General features: G+C 40.8%; 1 protein-coding gene across 3 annotated transcripts in view; it reads left to right on the forward strand.

Moving 5' to 3' along the window:
* Positions 1-1,708: 1,708 nt before the first annotated feature.
* HDGFL3 (HDGF like 3) overlaps positions 1,709-17,363 on the forward strand; it is a 74,892-nt gene continuing 59,237 nt past the window's right edge. For 2 of the 3 annotated variants that reach the window (XM_033402947.2, XM_033402946.2), the window contains exon 1: positions 1,871-2,378. In XM_033402947.2, coding sequence (XP_033258838.1) covers positions 2,295-2,378 — 84 coding nt within the window. In that variant the 5' untranslated portion in view covers positions 1,871-2,294. Of the gene's footprint in view, positions 2,379-17,363 lie in introns of all 3 variants that reach the window. The other variant, XM_012536192.3, reaches the window with a different exon arrangement.

The raw sequence follows: 17,363 nt of genomic DNA on the forward strand, positions 1-17,363 counted from the left end.
GACCACTTTTCCCCTCTCATTTCTCTCCTCTCCCCTATCTCTAATTTGTGCCCAGAGGGAGGCGGGACCATGTGGGGAGAGCAGCCAACAGCTAGGGCTTTGGCAGCTGGTCAGAGGGATCTGGTTTTGGCATAAGAGGATATAGGAACCATTCACAGGTTCATGAGCAGGGCATGATGACATGATGACAGGTATACATGGCAGTCCTAGAGGTGGGAGACACATTAGCAGGCTGCTATAGACTGTTTGTATCCTCCCAAAATTCATGTTAAATCCTAATGACCAAGGTATTTGGAAGTGGGACCTTTGGGAGGTGATTAGATCATGAGGATGGAGCCCTCATCAATGGGATTAGTGCTCTTGTAAAAGAGATCCCAGAGAGCTCCCTCACTCTCCTCCCCTTTACCCCTTACCCCATGTAAGGACGCAGAGAAAAGACTATTTTCTGTGAACCAGGAAGCACGCCCTCACCAGACAAATGAATTGTCTATGCCTTGATCTTGGACCTCCCAGTCTCCAGAACTGTGAGAAATAAATTTCTGTTGTTTATAAGTCACCCAGTCTACAGTATTTACAGTATTTTGTTATAGCAGCCCAAAGGCACTAAGACTTACACAGGCTCTTGCAACAGAGGCAAAAGGACCTAGACTAGTCTACAGTGAGAAAACAGGAAAAGGTGAACCTGTAGGACTGGTGAGGAAGGGTAAATATCTAAAAAGGAAAATCACCAGATGCAAGTAGTAAGGAGATGCATTAGTAGATAATGTTAAGCACTATTAAAGGAAACAATCCACAGGAAGCCTAGAGAATTTAAAGCGCCATTAGAGGAACACGAGCAGGGGTTAAAACACAACACACAATTCTACACAGCAAGTGAGGAAGGCAAATGCTGGGAGGAACTGTAGCTTCTATAAAAGGGGGAGAGGGCAAGAAAGCCTAGAAAAGGGGACAGACACAAACAAGGAGACAAGATGAGGACCACAGAAAGTCCGTTACGCTCAGGAGCTGCGTCAGCTGATCTCTTAAAGATGAGCTTCAGAATGATGAGAGAGGCAGCATTCATTGGGGAGATTCAAAAAAACTTTGTCCAAAATGTTGCCAGGACTGGAAATGAGTGACCTGCCAGAATAAGTCCCTTTCACAAAACTACAGGCCTATAAGGCCCACGCATGGAAAAGCATAACCGCTTCCGGACTTTGGAGTTATGCAGATCCGTGTTCGAATCCCGACTGTCCCCCTTGGCAAATGAGATAACCTCCGGTGACTCTGGTCAGCTTGCCCTGGGTGGGTCACACCGCATTGTGAAGGGCAGGCCTAGGGTGAGACCCCAACAAGGTCGCTGGCTCCAGAGCGGTGCTCTTTCCAGCAGCCTGATGCTCTGGGCAGCGGGTCCCCTCGCGCGGCCGGCCCCCGCCCTGGAGCGCCTTTGTGCCCCACTCACCCGAGAGCACTCGCAGAAGCGGCCCGCGGCGGGGAGCCGGGAGGGAGACCAGTCAGCAGGAGGTGGCCGTGGGACTGGGGACGCCAGTGGGAGCGCCCCCGATGTGGCGCGGACTGGTGGGGAGGGGGGCGGCCAGGTGGTGATTGGCTGGGCTGCGGCTGGCAGCTCCGGGCCAAGAACAAAAGAGAGCGGGCGGCGGGCGGCCTCTGGAGTAGGCGCTCCCGCCCGCCCGGCGCGGGCTTCGGTGCTGGGGGAAGACGCACCCATCGCCCGCCCGCCAAGCAGCCGGGCTGGCGCGCTCGGTTTCTGCGCGAAAGCCGGCCGTGTACCTAGGAATTAACCGGCCGGCCCTGGAGGGGAGGGGTGGGGAGCGGGAAGTGGTGGTGGGGGGGGGGGATGTTGAGCGCGCGCGAGAACAATAATAAGATCGTGTTTGCGGTCGCTGCCCGAGGAGGAATTCGGAGGAGGCGCGAGGCCCGGTGCTCGCGTCGCGCCCGGGAGCCCAGAAAAGAGGCCGCCGGCGGCGGCGGCGGCGGCATGAGGCAGGCGACGCGGCGCCTGTGAGCAGCGCGCGGCGGCGGCGGCGGGGAACCTCAGCGCGGGGAGAGCCGAGCGGCCGGGGGCTCCCCTCCCCCGCTGCCGGGCGGTGATTTGCCGGGCCTGCTGCGCCCCCCGCCCACCCCTCGCCCCAGCTGCCGCCTCGCCGCTTCCCTTCGTCGGAGCGGCCGCTCGTCCGCCCGCCCGCCCGGCTCGAGGCCCGCGGGGAGCGCGGCGCAGTCTGTTGGCCCGCGGGGGGGCGGCCTCCCGGCATCTTCGCGGCGCCCAAGGACGACCAGGAAGGGGAGCGGCCGGGATGGCGCGTCCGCGGCCCCGCGAGTACAAGGCGGGCGACCTGGTCTTCGCCAAGATGAAGGGCTACCCGCACTGGCCGGCCCGGGTGAGTACGGCGGCCGCGCGCGGGCCCGCCCGCCCACCATTTTCCCCTTCATGATGGCGCGCCCGCCCCCTTTCCCCATCGCCTCAGCCCGGAGCGCGGAGCCCGCCGCGAGTGGCCGACTGCGGCCGGGGCTGAGGGCGCGGGCGGCGCTGCGCAGGGAGGACGGGGCCGCGCCGGAGGCGAGGGTTCCGGGCCGCGCCCGCACCCCGCGAGGGCCGCCATCCTTCCGCCCACTTTCGAAGGCGGCTCCGGCCCCGGCAGGCCCGCCGCTGCCTTCCTCCCGGAAAGCCGGTGGTGACCGGGAGCCCGCGCCGCCGGGGAGCGGGCCTGGAGTGGAGCCATCGCTCCGGGCAGGGTCGTTGGTAGACACCGCGGTCCCGGGCGAACGTCGGGGTACGTAGGGGAGCGTAGTGCAAATGGCTGTCGGAGAGCCGGCGGGTGCCCGCGGCGCAAATCCTGGAAAGGGGTAGTGGTCATTCAGAGCCAGCAGGAGCCTCTTGGCAGTCATTCATCCGTCTCTCGTTGCATCCTTCGCCTTCCAGACTTGTTGAGTTTTCCCGGAGCGCGATTCCAGGTGCCCCGCCAGCCCTATCCTTGTCCTGGGGTACGTGCATCCTTGGTGCCCATGGTTCTTTTAAACCGACACCAAATAGCCGGGAGCTTGCAGCTTGGCACTGGCTGGTGTGTCCTGTAAGCTCCTCGTGCCTTTTCACCTCCATGTTTGTTTTAGGTCAGATCCCAGACCTTATCCTCGGCCTCCCACAACAGTCCACAATAGCGCTCTCTTTCTGTGTAGCAGGGTTTTCGCTGGGCTCTTTCTCTAGAAAGCATCTGCGTGTAATACATAACATTAAATTTTATTAGGTCCTTTGCTAACATGTGTGCTTTGTGTCTTAAAATAAATCCCTTTTACTTTTATTTTATAACAGTTGGCAGTTAATTGCTTGAAATAAGAAACAGTGAAAAGGAGGGTCAAAGCATGTTGAAGATTATGTTAGTAAACTTGAGGAATAGAAGTAGACATGGGAAATAGTGGCATAAATATGAGTGCAGGCTCTAAATATGTTGTATTATATGCAAGTGAAGGTACTGAGATTCTCCCCTCCCCCAAATACACCCATTCACAAAAGGAAGTGACATCATGGGTGGCCAGACTGAAATTTAGTGAAGTTGAAGTAATGGATGGACATAATCACTTTTTTTGTTTTTAGTTTGTCATGATTGTAAAATGGAAAGAACACTGGGTCAGGAATTGGGGGACCCTGGCATCTGGTCTGGGCTCTGTTATGGGCTAATCATCTCAACTGTCTGAATATCCATTTCTGCAACTGTAAAATGATCATCTCTAGGATTCCTTCCAACACTAACAACCTCAGATTTCAAGGGGAAAAAACAGTCTTATTCAGATTTCGTGAGGCTGTGCAAATAACTTTTCTCCATATCTGAACTGTAGGTTTTCCTTAAGTAAGGCAAAGTTTTCATGGTGGAATAATGGGTTATTTTTCCTACTACAGTGCCATAATGTTTTGGGGCAAGATTTGTTACTTTAGGAGTCCTTTAGGGAACCCCTTGAGTATATTCATCAAGTAAGAAATAAACAGCTATAGGGCACATAGTTAAAAGTGAATTGAAAGTTAGCATCACCAGTTGGTCATTTTCTTGTAACACAATGGCTTTCTTTAATCTTACCTCTGAAAAATATCTCCTGAGGGTCAAAAAGAAAATAGACTTAAAATTTCATTAACATGTTGCTTGCATATGTTGGCCACCTGTAGTAATTTTGAAACAAAAAAGTGCTGCAGAAGTAGTCATAGTTATGTATTTGATAGTACATAAAATTCCTAGGAGTTATAATTCCAAACCAAGGCAAAATGGAAAATAGAATGAGGAAATAAAATCAATTACATTGTTAGATAAGATACAGTAAATACAGGGGGAAAAATGTGTGTCTGTTCACATTTAACGCGAGCTCCTCAAGGGAAGGCCCTAAGTCTCTCTAATTTTTAAAAAATATTTTATAGTGAGTGGCATGTTGTAATTTCCAAAGAAAGGTAAAGGTTAGAAAAAGAAGAAAATTTGAGTCCCTACTCTTTGTTACAGTTGAATGTGTCAGTGTTCTCGTTTTATTTTCATCCCAATTCTGTGAGATAGTATCCCCACTTTACACCTAGCTATAGCTTTGTAGATGATGATATTATCAAGTATGGGGGGGGAATCCTACTTATTTAAATTTCAAATATTATCCCTTGATATGAAGGCCAGCCATGTTGGGATTCTATCAATATATGGCCATAAGGAATGAAACATAGGAGGGAGAACATGGAGGAAACATTTCTTCAGGCTATGGGGAGGAGCTTTCTGATGGTCAGAGCTGGTCCACGTGGCATGGAGAAGTGACTTCTCTGCTGTAAAGAAGACATTTGTTTTGGTCCTAGGAATCCCCTTGTGAGGAATGTGAGCCTAGAGGATTCAGACATCTAGTAAATTTGATCAGGTTGGTTTCAGCTTTTGGCTGAGCTTCACACTCTGTGCCCAGGGTGTGTTCTGTAATCTAAGTTTCAGTTTACTAGTCTGTAAAATAGGGATAATTCTCACCTCACAGATTTAGTGTATGTAAAAGCACTAAGCAGCAGTACTTGAATGCTCCTATCTTTTTTGCTTTTTGAATTTCTAATTTTTCCCCTGTATCACTACACTATTTAAAATTTTCAGCTATTACATAGATTTGTTATTTGTCCAGCATTTTATCATGAAAAATTTCAAACATATAGAGAATTTTAAAAATTGTGTAGTGAACAGCCATATATCTACCACCTAGATTCTGCACTTAACATTTTGTTATACTGTCTATATCACCTATTTGTTCACATATCCATCCCTCTATCCATACAGCAGTCCATCTTTTTTTAATGCATTTCAAAGTAAGTTGCAGATAATTTACTCCTAGACACTCCAGAATGTATTTCATTAACTAGAGATCAATATTTTTAATAGATTCTTTTTTTTCCTTTTGAGGTAAAATTTACATAGACTGAAACGCACTTACCTTAAATGTACCATTCAGTGAGTTGACAAATGTATACACTGGTGTAATGCTAGCCCCTACTGGGACAGAACAGTACCAGTACCCAAGAAAGTTCCCTTATGCCTCTTCCCAGTTGATTCTTGTCCTTCTCCCTTTTCAGATATATTATTTTAACATTAAATAGCAACTGGCTGTTTCTAATGGAGTATACTTGCTGTATATGACTTTAAAAATTAGAAGTTCATTTATGCCTAAGGATTAACTAGCTTAATACTAAAAAATACTTATGCTAAAACAAGAGTCTCCGAAGCTTTTTTTTTTTAATTTTAAAAAAATATTTTATTTATTTTTTATTTTTGGCCGCATGGGGTCTTAGTTGCGGCATGCAGGATCTTTCACTGTGGCATGCGGGCTTCTCTCTAGTTCTTCTCTCCAGTTGTGGCGTGTGCGCAGGCCTAGTTGCCCCATGGCATGTGGGATCTTAGTTCCCTGACCAGGGATCGAACCCGAGTCCCCTACATTGGAAGGTGGATTCTTTACCACTGAACCACCAGGGAAGTCCCTCTGAAGGCTTTTGATTGTGTACCTTGTTGGTAAAGAAAAAAGAAAAATAGAGCATGCATCTCTAATATGTGTAAATTTACTTTAAAATTACATCTACATGTACTTTGTACTATTATATATATTATAAGATAAATACAAAAAAACTAATAGGGATGACAGATGATATAGATGATATTTTATGTTTTAAAATTCTTATTGGCAAAATGTCATTAATAGTACTAGATTAGGTTTATATTTTAAAAAGTACTAATTTTTGGAATTTTTTTGCCTCCTTGTGAGATCTGACTAGATTGTCACAGTTTTTATCTTTTAAAGAGATATTATAGAATAGAACTGTCAGCTTGGCCATTTCCTTGTTTGCTTGTGCTTACATTATTAGTGTCATCTTTGTAGGACTCCTTTAGCCACTTGTTCATTTAGCGAGAATTCTGTTAGAAGTAGATGTTCCATAATTCTACTCAACCAGGCACACACAAATGGCAATAAGTCACAGTATGCCTAAAGTGAATAAATATAATTATGTAAATAAGCACACTAGTGTTAATTGATGTATTGGATATTAGTAAAATTTACTTTTTAGGCGAAAGAATAAGAAACTAAGATAGAAGTTGTACTATTTTCTTCACAGACCCCCTAAAATCATCTTGTGTATCCCCCGAGGTGTGAACACTCTGCTTATGTTACCCCTACTCTAAAAAATGGAAAAACAAAAAACAATACAAAAACCAAAGTCTTAAAGCCCTTGTGTTTCAGTTAAAGAGCTTTTTAAAATACAACTTTATATGAGAACTCTCAAGCATCGTTAATAGGAGAGTAAATCGATATAACCACTTTAGAAAACTGGCCTGATCTACTGTAGTTAAACACACGCCTGCCTTGTGACTTGGCAGTCTGTTCTAGGCATATACCCAAGAGAATGGGTGTTTATGTCCACCAAAAGACTTGTACAGTAATGCTCATATATGGCGGCTTTATCCATAATAGCAGAAGACTGAAACAACCCAGATGTCCATCAATGCTAGAATGGATAAGCAAATTTGTAGTATGTTTGTATAGTGGAGTACTACCCAGCAATAAAAAGGGGCAGACTACTGATGCCCACAAAAATATGGATAAATCTCAAAAATACAAGGTTGAGTGAAAAAAAAGCCAGACACAAGACAGTACATTCTGTATGATCCCATGATGTTCAAAAACAGGCAAAGCTGATCAATGGTGACCAGTTTGTGGTAGGTGGAGGTGGTGGGGGGGTTACTGACTGGTAGGAGGCACTGGAAATGTTCTGTATCTTGATGTGGGTTTGTACGTATGTAAAAATTTATCAGGCTTGCACTTGGGGATTTATGCACTATTATGTATATAATGCCTCAATTTGCGTATATAATGCCTCAATTTTAAAAACACACACTTTGTATGAGGTGGGGAAAAAGAAGAATCTAATACTCCAAGTTTCTTCATGGATTCAATTTCACCATTCTTAGCTTTCAGCGAGAAATTTTTTCCTTTAAGGCTTCAGTCCTACAAAGTTGCATCTTCCTTTGACTATTTTAGAAGCTTCATTTACTACTTCACAGCTTTCTCTTGAGGCTTCTTTGTAGTTCTGGATTCTGCCTCTGTCTTTTGCTTAACTCTACTAGAGTCTTTCTATTCCTTTCATGCTAAATCATTCATTGCTCATCATATTTTTGATCTAGCTCTCCACCTCTCACTTGTTAAAACTTAAGAATAAAGCATTTGACTTACCCCTCTATGACAGTTCAAAGATCTGAACTCTTATTGAACTTTTATTTATTGAGTACCTACCGTATGTAAGGCACTGTACTAGGTGTATTTTTTCGTTTTTCTACCAACAGATTAAATTTGCAGCAATTTAAAAACATTGTAATTGAATAAAGTGTTTCCCTATCCTCTATTAATGTAAATACTGGTTGGGAATCCTCAGTTTCTGACCCATAGCACTTTCCTTTTTTTTTTTTTTTTGCCTTTGACAGTAAACTGCTAGACTGTGAACCTTTATTTCTGCAGACCAGGCTACATATTTTCAGAAAATCAGTTGACACTTAAATTCTTTTTAATCTCGACATAAAGTAAGATGTTTATAATCTTTATTACTTTGTCCCGAGTCCACAGAAATGCATCATTGGTTCATTCCTCAGGTAGAGTGGCACAGGCTCACTCAACCTTTCTCCAAGAGACTATATTCACATTGCCAGTTTGAGACTGGCAAACTGTCTCATTTTCTTCAGCTTAACCCTGGGAGCAAACAGGCAACTTAAACTCAATACCAACATTTACATTTTCCGTCAGCCAGGTGCATCTGTGTATGTGGCATATCCCCTTTGAAATGCCCTAATGACTACTTGTTGCCCCATGATTTGAAGAATATTAATTCTCTTAATTCCACTATATGAGGTTGTGTTTGATTCTTTTGGAAAATGATGGTTTAAAATGATATATGACTGTTGAAAATGTCTATTAGCATTAGAAAAACATTATAGACTAATAAGTATAGTAGAGCAAGAGCCCAAATATTCCTGTTTATTAGAGAAATATCTTCTATTGCAGAAGAGCCTCCAGATGTCTGATCAAAATATAGTCCACTTAATACGGTTGTTAGTCCACTGCAAAAAGATTTCTTAATCATTTCAAGCAGTACTGAAAGCATGGTCTGTGGACTGTTACCTGTCAGTGACAAGATAGATATAGAAATTGAGAACAAGAGTTTAGAAATTTTTTTAGCAATTTGATAGAGTAACTTTTTGTTTGTGAATCTGATTTAAAATTGAGGTTTGTATGCCTTTTAATTTTAATTTTCTAATAATTCATCTTTAATCTATTTTATTAAAATGTCTGTAACTAATTAGATTTTTTTTAATTGCTCCTTCACCACAGAATAGAAGTACTGACTATATAGGATCCTTAACAGTCAATAGTGTTCCTTGCACCGAAAACAATTTGCTCATACTGTAAACTGTTTAAACTATGCTTATTTAAAAGAGAGAATGGACTGACCTTCATGTTATATATTAATTTCAGCTGTGTAACAGAGTTACAGTTATTACACAAGTAATAATGTCACTGTAGAAAGATTAACATCCTAGACATAATTACAAGCATCATGAATATCCACCTATATGTTTAGGAACATAATTTTTGTAATATATATACATTTTGCAACCTTTTTTCCCCACTAAACACTGTATCTTTAGAAGACTTTCAATGGCAATGAATATGTTTTTATAACATTATTTGTAATAGCCATCTGGTAATTTATGGCGTGGACTTATTTTTATAAATTATAACTACTTGCTACTATAAGACATTTATTTTATTTCCAGTTTTATACTATAAAAGAATACTCTGAGAAACATTCTTTTGGCTTAATTGTTATTTCCTTAGGACAAGTCTCTGGAAATTATATTTCTGAGTCAAGGGGCATGTGCATGTTTTAAAGCTTTGTATTACAAAGATTTAACTATCTTATCTTACCCACTACCAGAATAAGAGAATACTTGTTTTCTCACATATTCATTAAAAGTGGATGATTCAAACTTTAAAAAATCTTTCTCAATTTAATAAGCACAAATATTTAATAGAATTAATTTCTTTGGTTACAAGTTAGGCAGAATATATGTATCATATATGACATTCTATCAATAATGTATATGTGTCTTGATTATCAAGTTAGAATGAGTATATATAATAACACTACTATGAGGTAGATATCCCCATAAGAGAACCAAGACTTAGCTTAAGAAATTCACCTAAAGACAACTTAATTGTCTTTCCCCGACTATTAAGAATGCCACAAGAACATAAGAAATGTGATATCAGATTAGGTAAAGGACTAAAGAAGCATTTGGCAGTATGTAAAAAGAACATACATGTATGTGTGTTTGTAGGGCTACAAGTTTCTGTGAAGCTGGAAATCTTCAGTCAGAGAACATTTACTATTGTAACATTTATTATATTATCTTTAGTCTATATCTCTTTGAAAGTCCTTTGACACAGGGCAATATAAAAATAAGTATTAGCTGTGCATTTAAAGAAAGCAGAGACCCGTTAAAATCAATTCTGAATGAGTAGCATGATGTTGACTTAGTGTAAGTTCTAAAACCTTTATGTGTGAGACAACACATCTACTTTGAACATCAAGTAGGGTAGTTATGAGAGTTACTGGTTCAGTAGAGCCTAGAAGCTAAATCATAAGAACTACTACTACTAGCCTGTGTAACTTCTTGCCAGTTTACTGCATTCCCAATCTCTGTAACAGCATTTTTCTATGTACAGTATATCACTGCAATTTGTATATGTAATCTCCTTTCAGCTGATTAAAATGGAGGTAGTAATTGAATTTTTCTACTATATCTTCTTACTTGATAAGAATTTGCTGTAGTCAGTCAGGTAAGTACCATCTGTAGGGTCACAGAGAGCCACCTAGAGGTTAAAAAGAGTGAAATAATCCAATGATTGGTGAGCTCAGACATTTAGAGTGACATCCTCCAGATTTCTGAGCAAGACTTCCTGCCATGTCCGGAAAGACAACTAGACCAGGAGTTAAAAGATAAGCACCTCATTCTACCACTCTCTTGGTTTGTTAGGTTTGGGCATCTTTTTTTTATTACAATCTCTTTGTAAAACAGGGAGAGTGATAATTCTTAGTCTCACCCTTTTTCCTAGTAATCAAATGTGAAAATATACATGAAGAAAGTGTTTGCTAATTAAGTACCTAATAATTAACCTCCTAGAAACACCGGACCTAGTAAAGTCTCAGTAAATGTTTTTGTGGTTTGGCAAGTGTGTCTTTCAGCAGTTTCCTTGTGACTTTATAATAGTGAGTTGGCTTTAGGCTCTGGGAGTTGTAGGGACTTCCCATTAATATTACCCCTCCAGATTTATGAGTGTGATGAGCCATCTCTAGAGGGTCCACATAGCTTCAGGATTTGGGGGCAAACTAAGCTGGACTTCGTTGGCAGTTAAATGGTGCCTATGAATCAACTACTCCTCCCACTTGATCACTGAAACTCAAGCTCTGAGTGGATTCCCTAAGCCTGATTATAGAGTCTCGAAGGCTCTCCAAAAGTGGACTGGGTAGTTCTTACTAACATATTAGTAACTTCTTAGTTTCTATCAAAATATGTTTAAGACGAGAGTTGTTGTAAGTGATGGGTTCATTTAGGTTCAGTACTGGTTAGCAAATATAAAAATGAGTTTCACAGAGATTGAAAAACTTTTATGTAGGGAAAAATGTCAAAAAATAAACCCATGCCTTTAGAGCTTTTCTTCCTTTTTGTCACTGAAGTAGACTTTTGTACTAATGGCATCTTTAATTTTGGAGGAAATGCATATTTAGAGGGAGCAGTGTTATGAATTCTCAGTTCATTTTTTTTTTTGGAGTTAGCATATGTTAAATGGATTGAAAATTAATTCCCTCAAGACTTCTGTTTGACTTTCAAAATGAGACCAGCTATTTTCAAACAAGGCATAACTGTTCTTATCGCCTTCACTGGACTGCTACATGAGGATTAAGTCAATAATTTTGAAAAAGTATTTAGACCTTGGAAATGAGTCATGGTTGCTGATTGATTCTGTTGCAGTCTAGTCTAGTGGCTTTCAGACTTTTTTTGGCTGTAACTGACAATAGGAAATAAATATTAATTTCATACACACACACTAGAAAAAGATTTTCACCACATCATACTATATGTGATGCATCCTGATGTTTTTATATTTCATTTTGTATAAAATCAGGTTGTAACCCACAAAATCAATTTCATTACCTGTAGTTTGAAAAGTACTGGTCTGGTCTGTTAGGCCAAAGGGAAATTAATCTATGTGAGTTATATATGTTTATATAGAACAGTAGTTGGATTTTTGAGATGAGTTAATAGTCCTGAGCTTTTTATTCTGCTGTAGCCATAGTCCTACATGGAGGTCACATGAACATAAGAAATGAAAGTTATGTTAGGACACCTAACCACCCTGGCCATTGTTTTACTTGATCTCCAAAGGTATACAGATCAAATATTTCTACTCTCATTTTCCTTCTATTCTTTGAACTGCAAATATACCTACTACTTTCTTAGCTTTCTCTATGAAGCTAATTATAGTTTCATACATATGGCTTGTTGAGGGTAATAAGCTTCATACATTTGCTAACTAGTTAGTGATAAACACTGACTATCTAGTGTTCCCTGGCTGATAATATTGAGGTTCTGGGGTTTTCTTGGGTTTTTGAGACTAGACTGTGGAGGTATCAGGCTATCTATGACTGGGATTGATATGGGCTTTTGTTAAGTCCAGAAAACCTATAGGTGGGGTAGGTTTGTGGTACCCTCTGAGGTGGATGTAAAGTCATGGGACTACCACATTTCTAATGGTTCTGTATTTTCTTTACAATCACTTTTGTCCAATCAAAAAGATTTCCTTGCTACTATTTAGATAACAGCAATCTTAGAAGAGACAATCTAATATTGATGATAGTAAGACACTTCAATTTCTGAAAAAGATATATTTCTGAAAAGTTATAGTAAGCACAGTTTTATATCTCACATCTGGCTGACTGACTCACACAAAATAAGTACACTTCTATTGGAAAATAGCCCCACTATACTAAGTGGAAGTATCTGGAAACAAAAGGGTTAGGTTAATCTTTGTGTTAAGTCAGGTATTCAAGAACTCTCGTGGTTTTCCGCTCAGCTTTTTGTCACTGCTGTTGTTCACTGGCCCTGTCTAGTGCTAGGTGGGGTGGCGGGTGAAGGACAGAGCCTTTGATAGAGTTATGAAATTTGATGGTCTCCATTGTTCATTTTTAATAAGCTCCTTGTCTGGGGCAAATATTTATTTAACTACAAGGGATCAGGTAACCCAGAACAAATGTGTCCCTTGTTTTTAATATTGTCATAAAAGCAAATTACAGAAGTAGGGCAGCTCAGCAAGAGCGGGCGGTTAGAGAAGTTTGTTGAAGTGAAATAGAGATGATGGTGATTGAAGACCCCTCCTTTGCGCCACTAAAATTGCTTCTCATTCAGTATTGTAAAATCCAACTACTGTGACCTCTCCGTTTCCTCTGGGTATCCCAGCTACCTCCTGGCTTCACTCCTTCCTTGTCCAAATTAGACCTACATGATTACTTGAACTGCTCTCACCCCATGCACACTTTCATGCATTCACCCTACAAACTCCTGCTGAGACCAACTAGACATAATCACAAAGGCATGCAGACTGGGGCTGCTCCAGGATTAATTTCGTTAGGTCCTCAACACTGCTCATCACTCCTTTTACTTGACCTGGGTCAGTTCCTTGTCTATCCTCCTCAGGTGTTAGTAGATATTTTTACTACCCTCTTCCAACTCAACCTCTTTCCCCTTATTTTCAGCAAATTATTTTACTTTCATATTTTATATGTTCATTTTCAAGGTGCAATGGAAGAGCAGGAGCTTTATGTGCAGATAAAGCCGTGTCTGCTGTCTCTATCCCTCAACAGATGAATGACCTTGGGTACCTAATCTCTTGGCTTTGATGGACTGTAAAATGGAGACAATAATGCCTTCTTTTCAGGGTTATTTCAAGGATTTTAAACATAAAGAATCTGAAGTTTTGTGGGGTTTTTTGTTTTTTTTTTTTTTAAGAATCTGAAGTTTAACGGATGATCAAAAAATGTTTTTTTCCCTCTCCATCGCCTCTTCCCCATCCTCCTTACTAAGACCCTCCCCTTCTTGCTTGACCCCACCCTTTTCCTTTCTTCATTCAACATTCAGCAAATATTGATATTTTTGAGTGTTTGCTATGTCCCAAACACTAACACCCTCATAGATGCTGGGGGTAGAGAGGTAACCTAAACAAAGTTTTGTTCTCATAGACTTGAAGTCATCAGCCTCTTCCCCTCCACTGACTTTCTCTCTACAGACTAGAAAGAATAATCTCTCCTATCTTCCAGGCACTGCTCTCTCTGCTTTCCTTGGTAGCCATGCTTCTTTAAATAACTGACCTTACTGTCTCTTTCTCACCCCTCTCCCAGAAGTCACCATCACCTGCCAATTAATAGAATTCATTTCAATCCTAATTGTTGCCTCTGTGGAAATTAACACTGCTACTAAAAAATTCTCTTCTCTTGACTTCCCTCCTGTGTTTCTTTTGAAAGATTCTTCTGCTTCTCTAACCATACCTGTACAGGTTCTTCTTTGGCTTCAAGCCACCATTCTTCTAAATTTCTGTTTCAGGCCCAGACTTAACTATTGTGAGCTTCAAATCCATACATCCGTTTACCTACTAGACAGCTCCATCTAGCTGTCCCTCAGGTACCACAAATTCATCATCAAAAGTAATCTAGCCACCCCTCCCAACCCAAGTATTCCTGTTTTACTTAAAGATTACTATTTAGCCAGTCACCCCCAAAAACAAAGACCTCAAATTATCCTAGATGCTCCTTATTCTTTGCCTCTAACATCTTATTGATCACCTAATGATGTCAAGATGGGCTGTGCAAATGGAGGCCTGGTGGTAGTTCTGATAGAGAAAAATACTGTGAAATTTGATTCATTATACAGCCCAGGGCAGCGTAAGAGTGCTAAACACAAAAGAACCTGAGGCGTATTCATGTTGTAAACAGGATGTAATTCCAACAAAACAGTATGACATTAAATTATTAATTTAGATTTTTTGGTGTCATTTTATTTCTACTTAATAATATATAAATTTATCTTGGTTTTATAATGTATTGTTATAATAGTACTGTTATATTTGTGCACATTTCAGAACATGATAAAATTTTATGACAGCTGGGGTCCACATCATGTTGATATATTCCTTTTTTTAAAATTCATTTTATTGAAGTATAGTTGATTTATAATGTGTTAATTACTATACAGCAAAGTGATTCAGTTATACCTATATATACATACTTTTTCATATTCTTTTCCATTATGGTTTATCACAGGATATTGAATATAGTTCCCTGTGTAGGACCTTGTTGTTTATCCATTCTATGTACAATAATTTGCATCTGCTAACCTCAAACTCCCAATCCATCCCTCCCTAGCCCCCCTCCCCCTTGGCAACCACAAGTCTGTTCTCTAGGACTGTGAGTCTGTTTCTGTGTTGTAGGTAAGTTCATGTGTCATATTTTAAATTACACATATAAGTGATATCATATGGTATTTTATCTGACTTGCTTAGCATGATGACTTACTGAGCATGATAATCTCTAGGTCCATCCATGTTGCTGCAAATGGCATTATTTCATTCCATTTTATGGCTGAGTAATGCTTCATTCTATATATATACCACATCTTCTTTATCCCTTCATCTGTCAATGGGCATTTAGGTTGTTTCTATGTTTTGGCTATTGTAAATAGTGCTGCAGTGAACATTGGGGTGCATGTATCTTTTTTTTTTCTTTTTCCCGGTACACGGGCCTCTCACTGTTGTGGCCTCTCCCGTTGCGGAGCACAGGCTCCGGACGCGCAGGCTCAGCTGCCATGGCTTACGGGCCCAGCCGCTCCGCGGCATGTGGGATCTTCCCAGACCGGGGCACGAACCCGTGTCCCCTGCATCGGCAGGCGGACTCTCAACCACTGTGCCACCAGGGAAGCCCGTATGTATCTTTTTGAATTACAGTTTTCTCTAGATATATGCCCAGGAATGGGATTGCAGGATCATGTGGCAACTCTATTTTTAGTTTTTTAAGGAACCCCCATACTGTTTTCCATTGATGTTTTCTTTTATTCTTATTTTTCTAAGAATGGAAGTTAAATTTTGTCAAAGTTAAATTTTGTCAAATTGTAATAGTTTTGTAAGTTTTCTCTTTTGGCCTTGTTATTAATTATATATTTTAAATATTAAATTGTACTTGTATACCTGGAATACACCTTACTTTGTTTCAGTACAGTAACCCCCCCTTATCCATGGGGATACATTACAGTACCCCCAGTGGATGCCTGAAATTGCAGATAATACTGAGCCCTGTGTATACGTTTTTTTCCTATACCTATGTACCCATGATAGAGTTTAATTTATAAATTAGGCATGGTAAAATATTAAATAAATAATAAAATAAAACAGTTATATCAATACACTGTAATAAAAGTTACGTGAATGTGGTCTCTCTCAAAATACCTTATTGTATAAATTTAATGCCTTTTCCATCTTAACTAAACACTTATAATGCACTATGGCCATAACTTTTGCAGTTTGGAGTGCAACAGCAAAACTAGCATGAATTTCTTTTTCCTTCACAATTTCATGGATAGAATATTCTTTCATACAGTAGATCTTAGCAACTTCAACAAATGGTATTTTTTCTCTCCTTATTAAGTCAAGAACTTTCACCTTTTCACTTAATGAAAGCACTTCACAGCTTCTCTTTGGCATATGCAAATTGCCAGCATCACTACTCTTACGCTTTGCAGCCCTCATTAAGTAAAATCAAGGCTACTTGAACACAAGCACTGCAATACTGCAACAGTTGATCTGATAACTGAGATAGCTACTAAGTTATTAACAGGTAGGATATGCTGGACAAAGGGATAATTCATGTCCCACTCCAGGATGGCTTGAGATTTCCTAACACTACTGAGAATGGCGTGCAATTTAAAACTTATGAATTGTTTATTTCTGGAATTTTCCATTAAATATTTTTGGACCATGGTTGATCACAGGTAACTGAAACCACAGAAAATGAAACGGCAGATAATGGGGGACTATTGTACATACATTTCTCTTTTTGTTGAGATATAATTTAGGTAACATAAAATTCACCTGTTTAAGTTATACAGTTCAGTAGTTTTTATTATATTCACAATGCCGTAAAACGATTGCTAATTCTAGAACATTTTTATCACCCCAAAAGGAAATGCATACCCATTAAGCAGTCTGTCATCATCCATCCTTACCCCCAATCCATGACAATCACTAATTTACTTTGTTTCTAAGAATTTGCTTATTCTGGATATTTCATTTGGAGGTATCATAGAATATATGGCCAATTGGACTTCCCTGGTGGTGGACTTCCCTGGTGGTGCACTGGCAGGTGGATTCTTAACCACACAGGTTCGAGCCCTGGTCCGGGAAGATCCCACATGCCATGGAGCAACTAAGCCCATGCACCACAACTACTGAGCCTGCGCTCTAGAGCCCGCATGCCACAACTACTGAGCCCACGTGCCACAGTTACTGAAGCCCACGCACCTAGAACCCATGCTCCACAGCAAGAGAAGCCACCGCAGTGAGAAGCCTGCGCACTGCAATGAAGAGTAGCCCCTGCTCGCCACAACTAGAGAAAGCCCGCGCACAGCAATGAAGACCAAACATAGGCATCCATAAATAAATAAATAAATAAATAAACTTTATTATTTTTTTTGCAGTACACGGGCCTCTCACTGCTGTGGCCTCTCCCG

Source organism: Orcinus orca, chromosome 2 (genome assembly GCF_937001465.1).
Source record: "Orcinus orca chromosome 2, mOrcOrc1.1, whole genome shotgun sequence".
Taxonomy (NCBI): Eukaryota; Metazoa; Chordata; class Mammalia; order Artiodactyla; family Delphinidae; genus Orcinus; species Orcinus orca.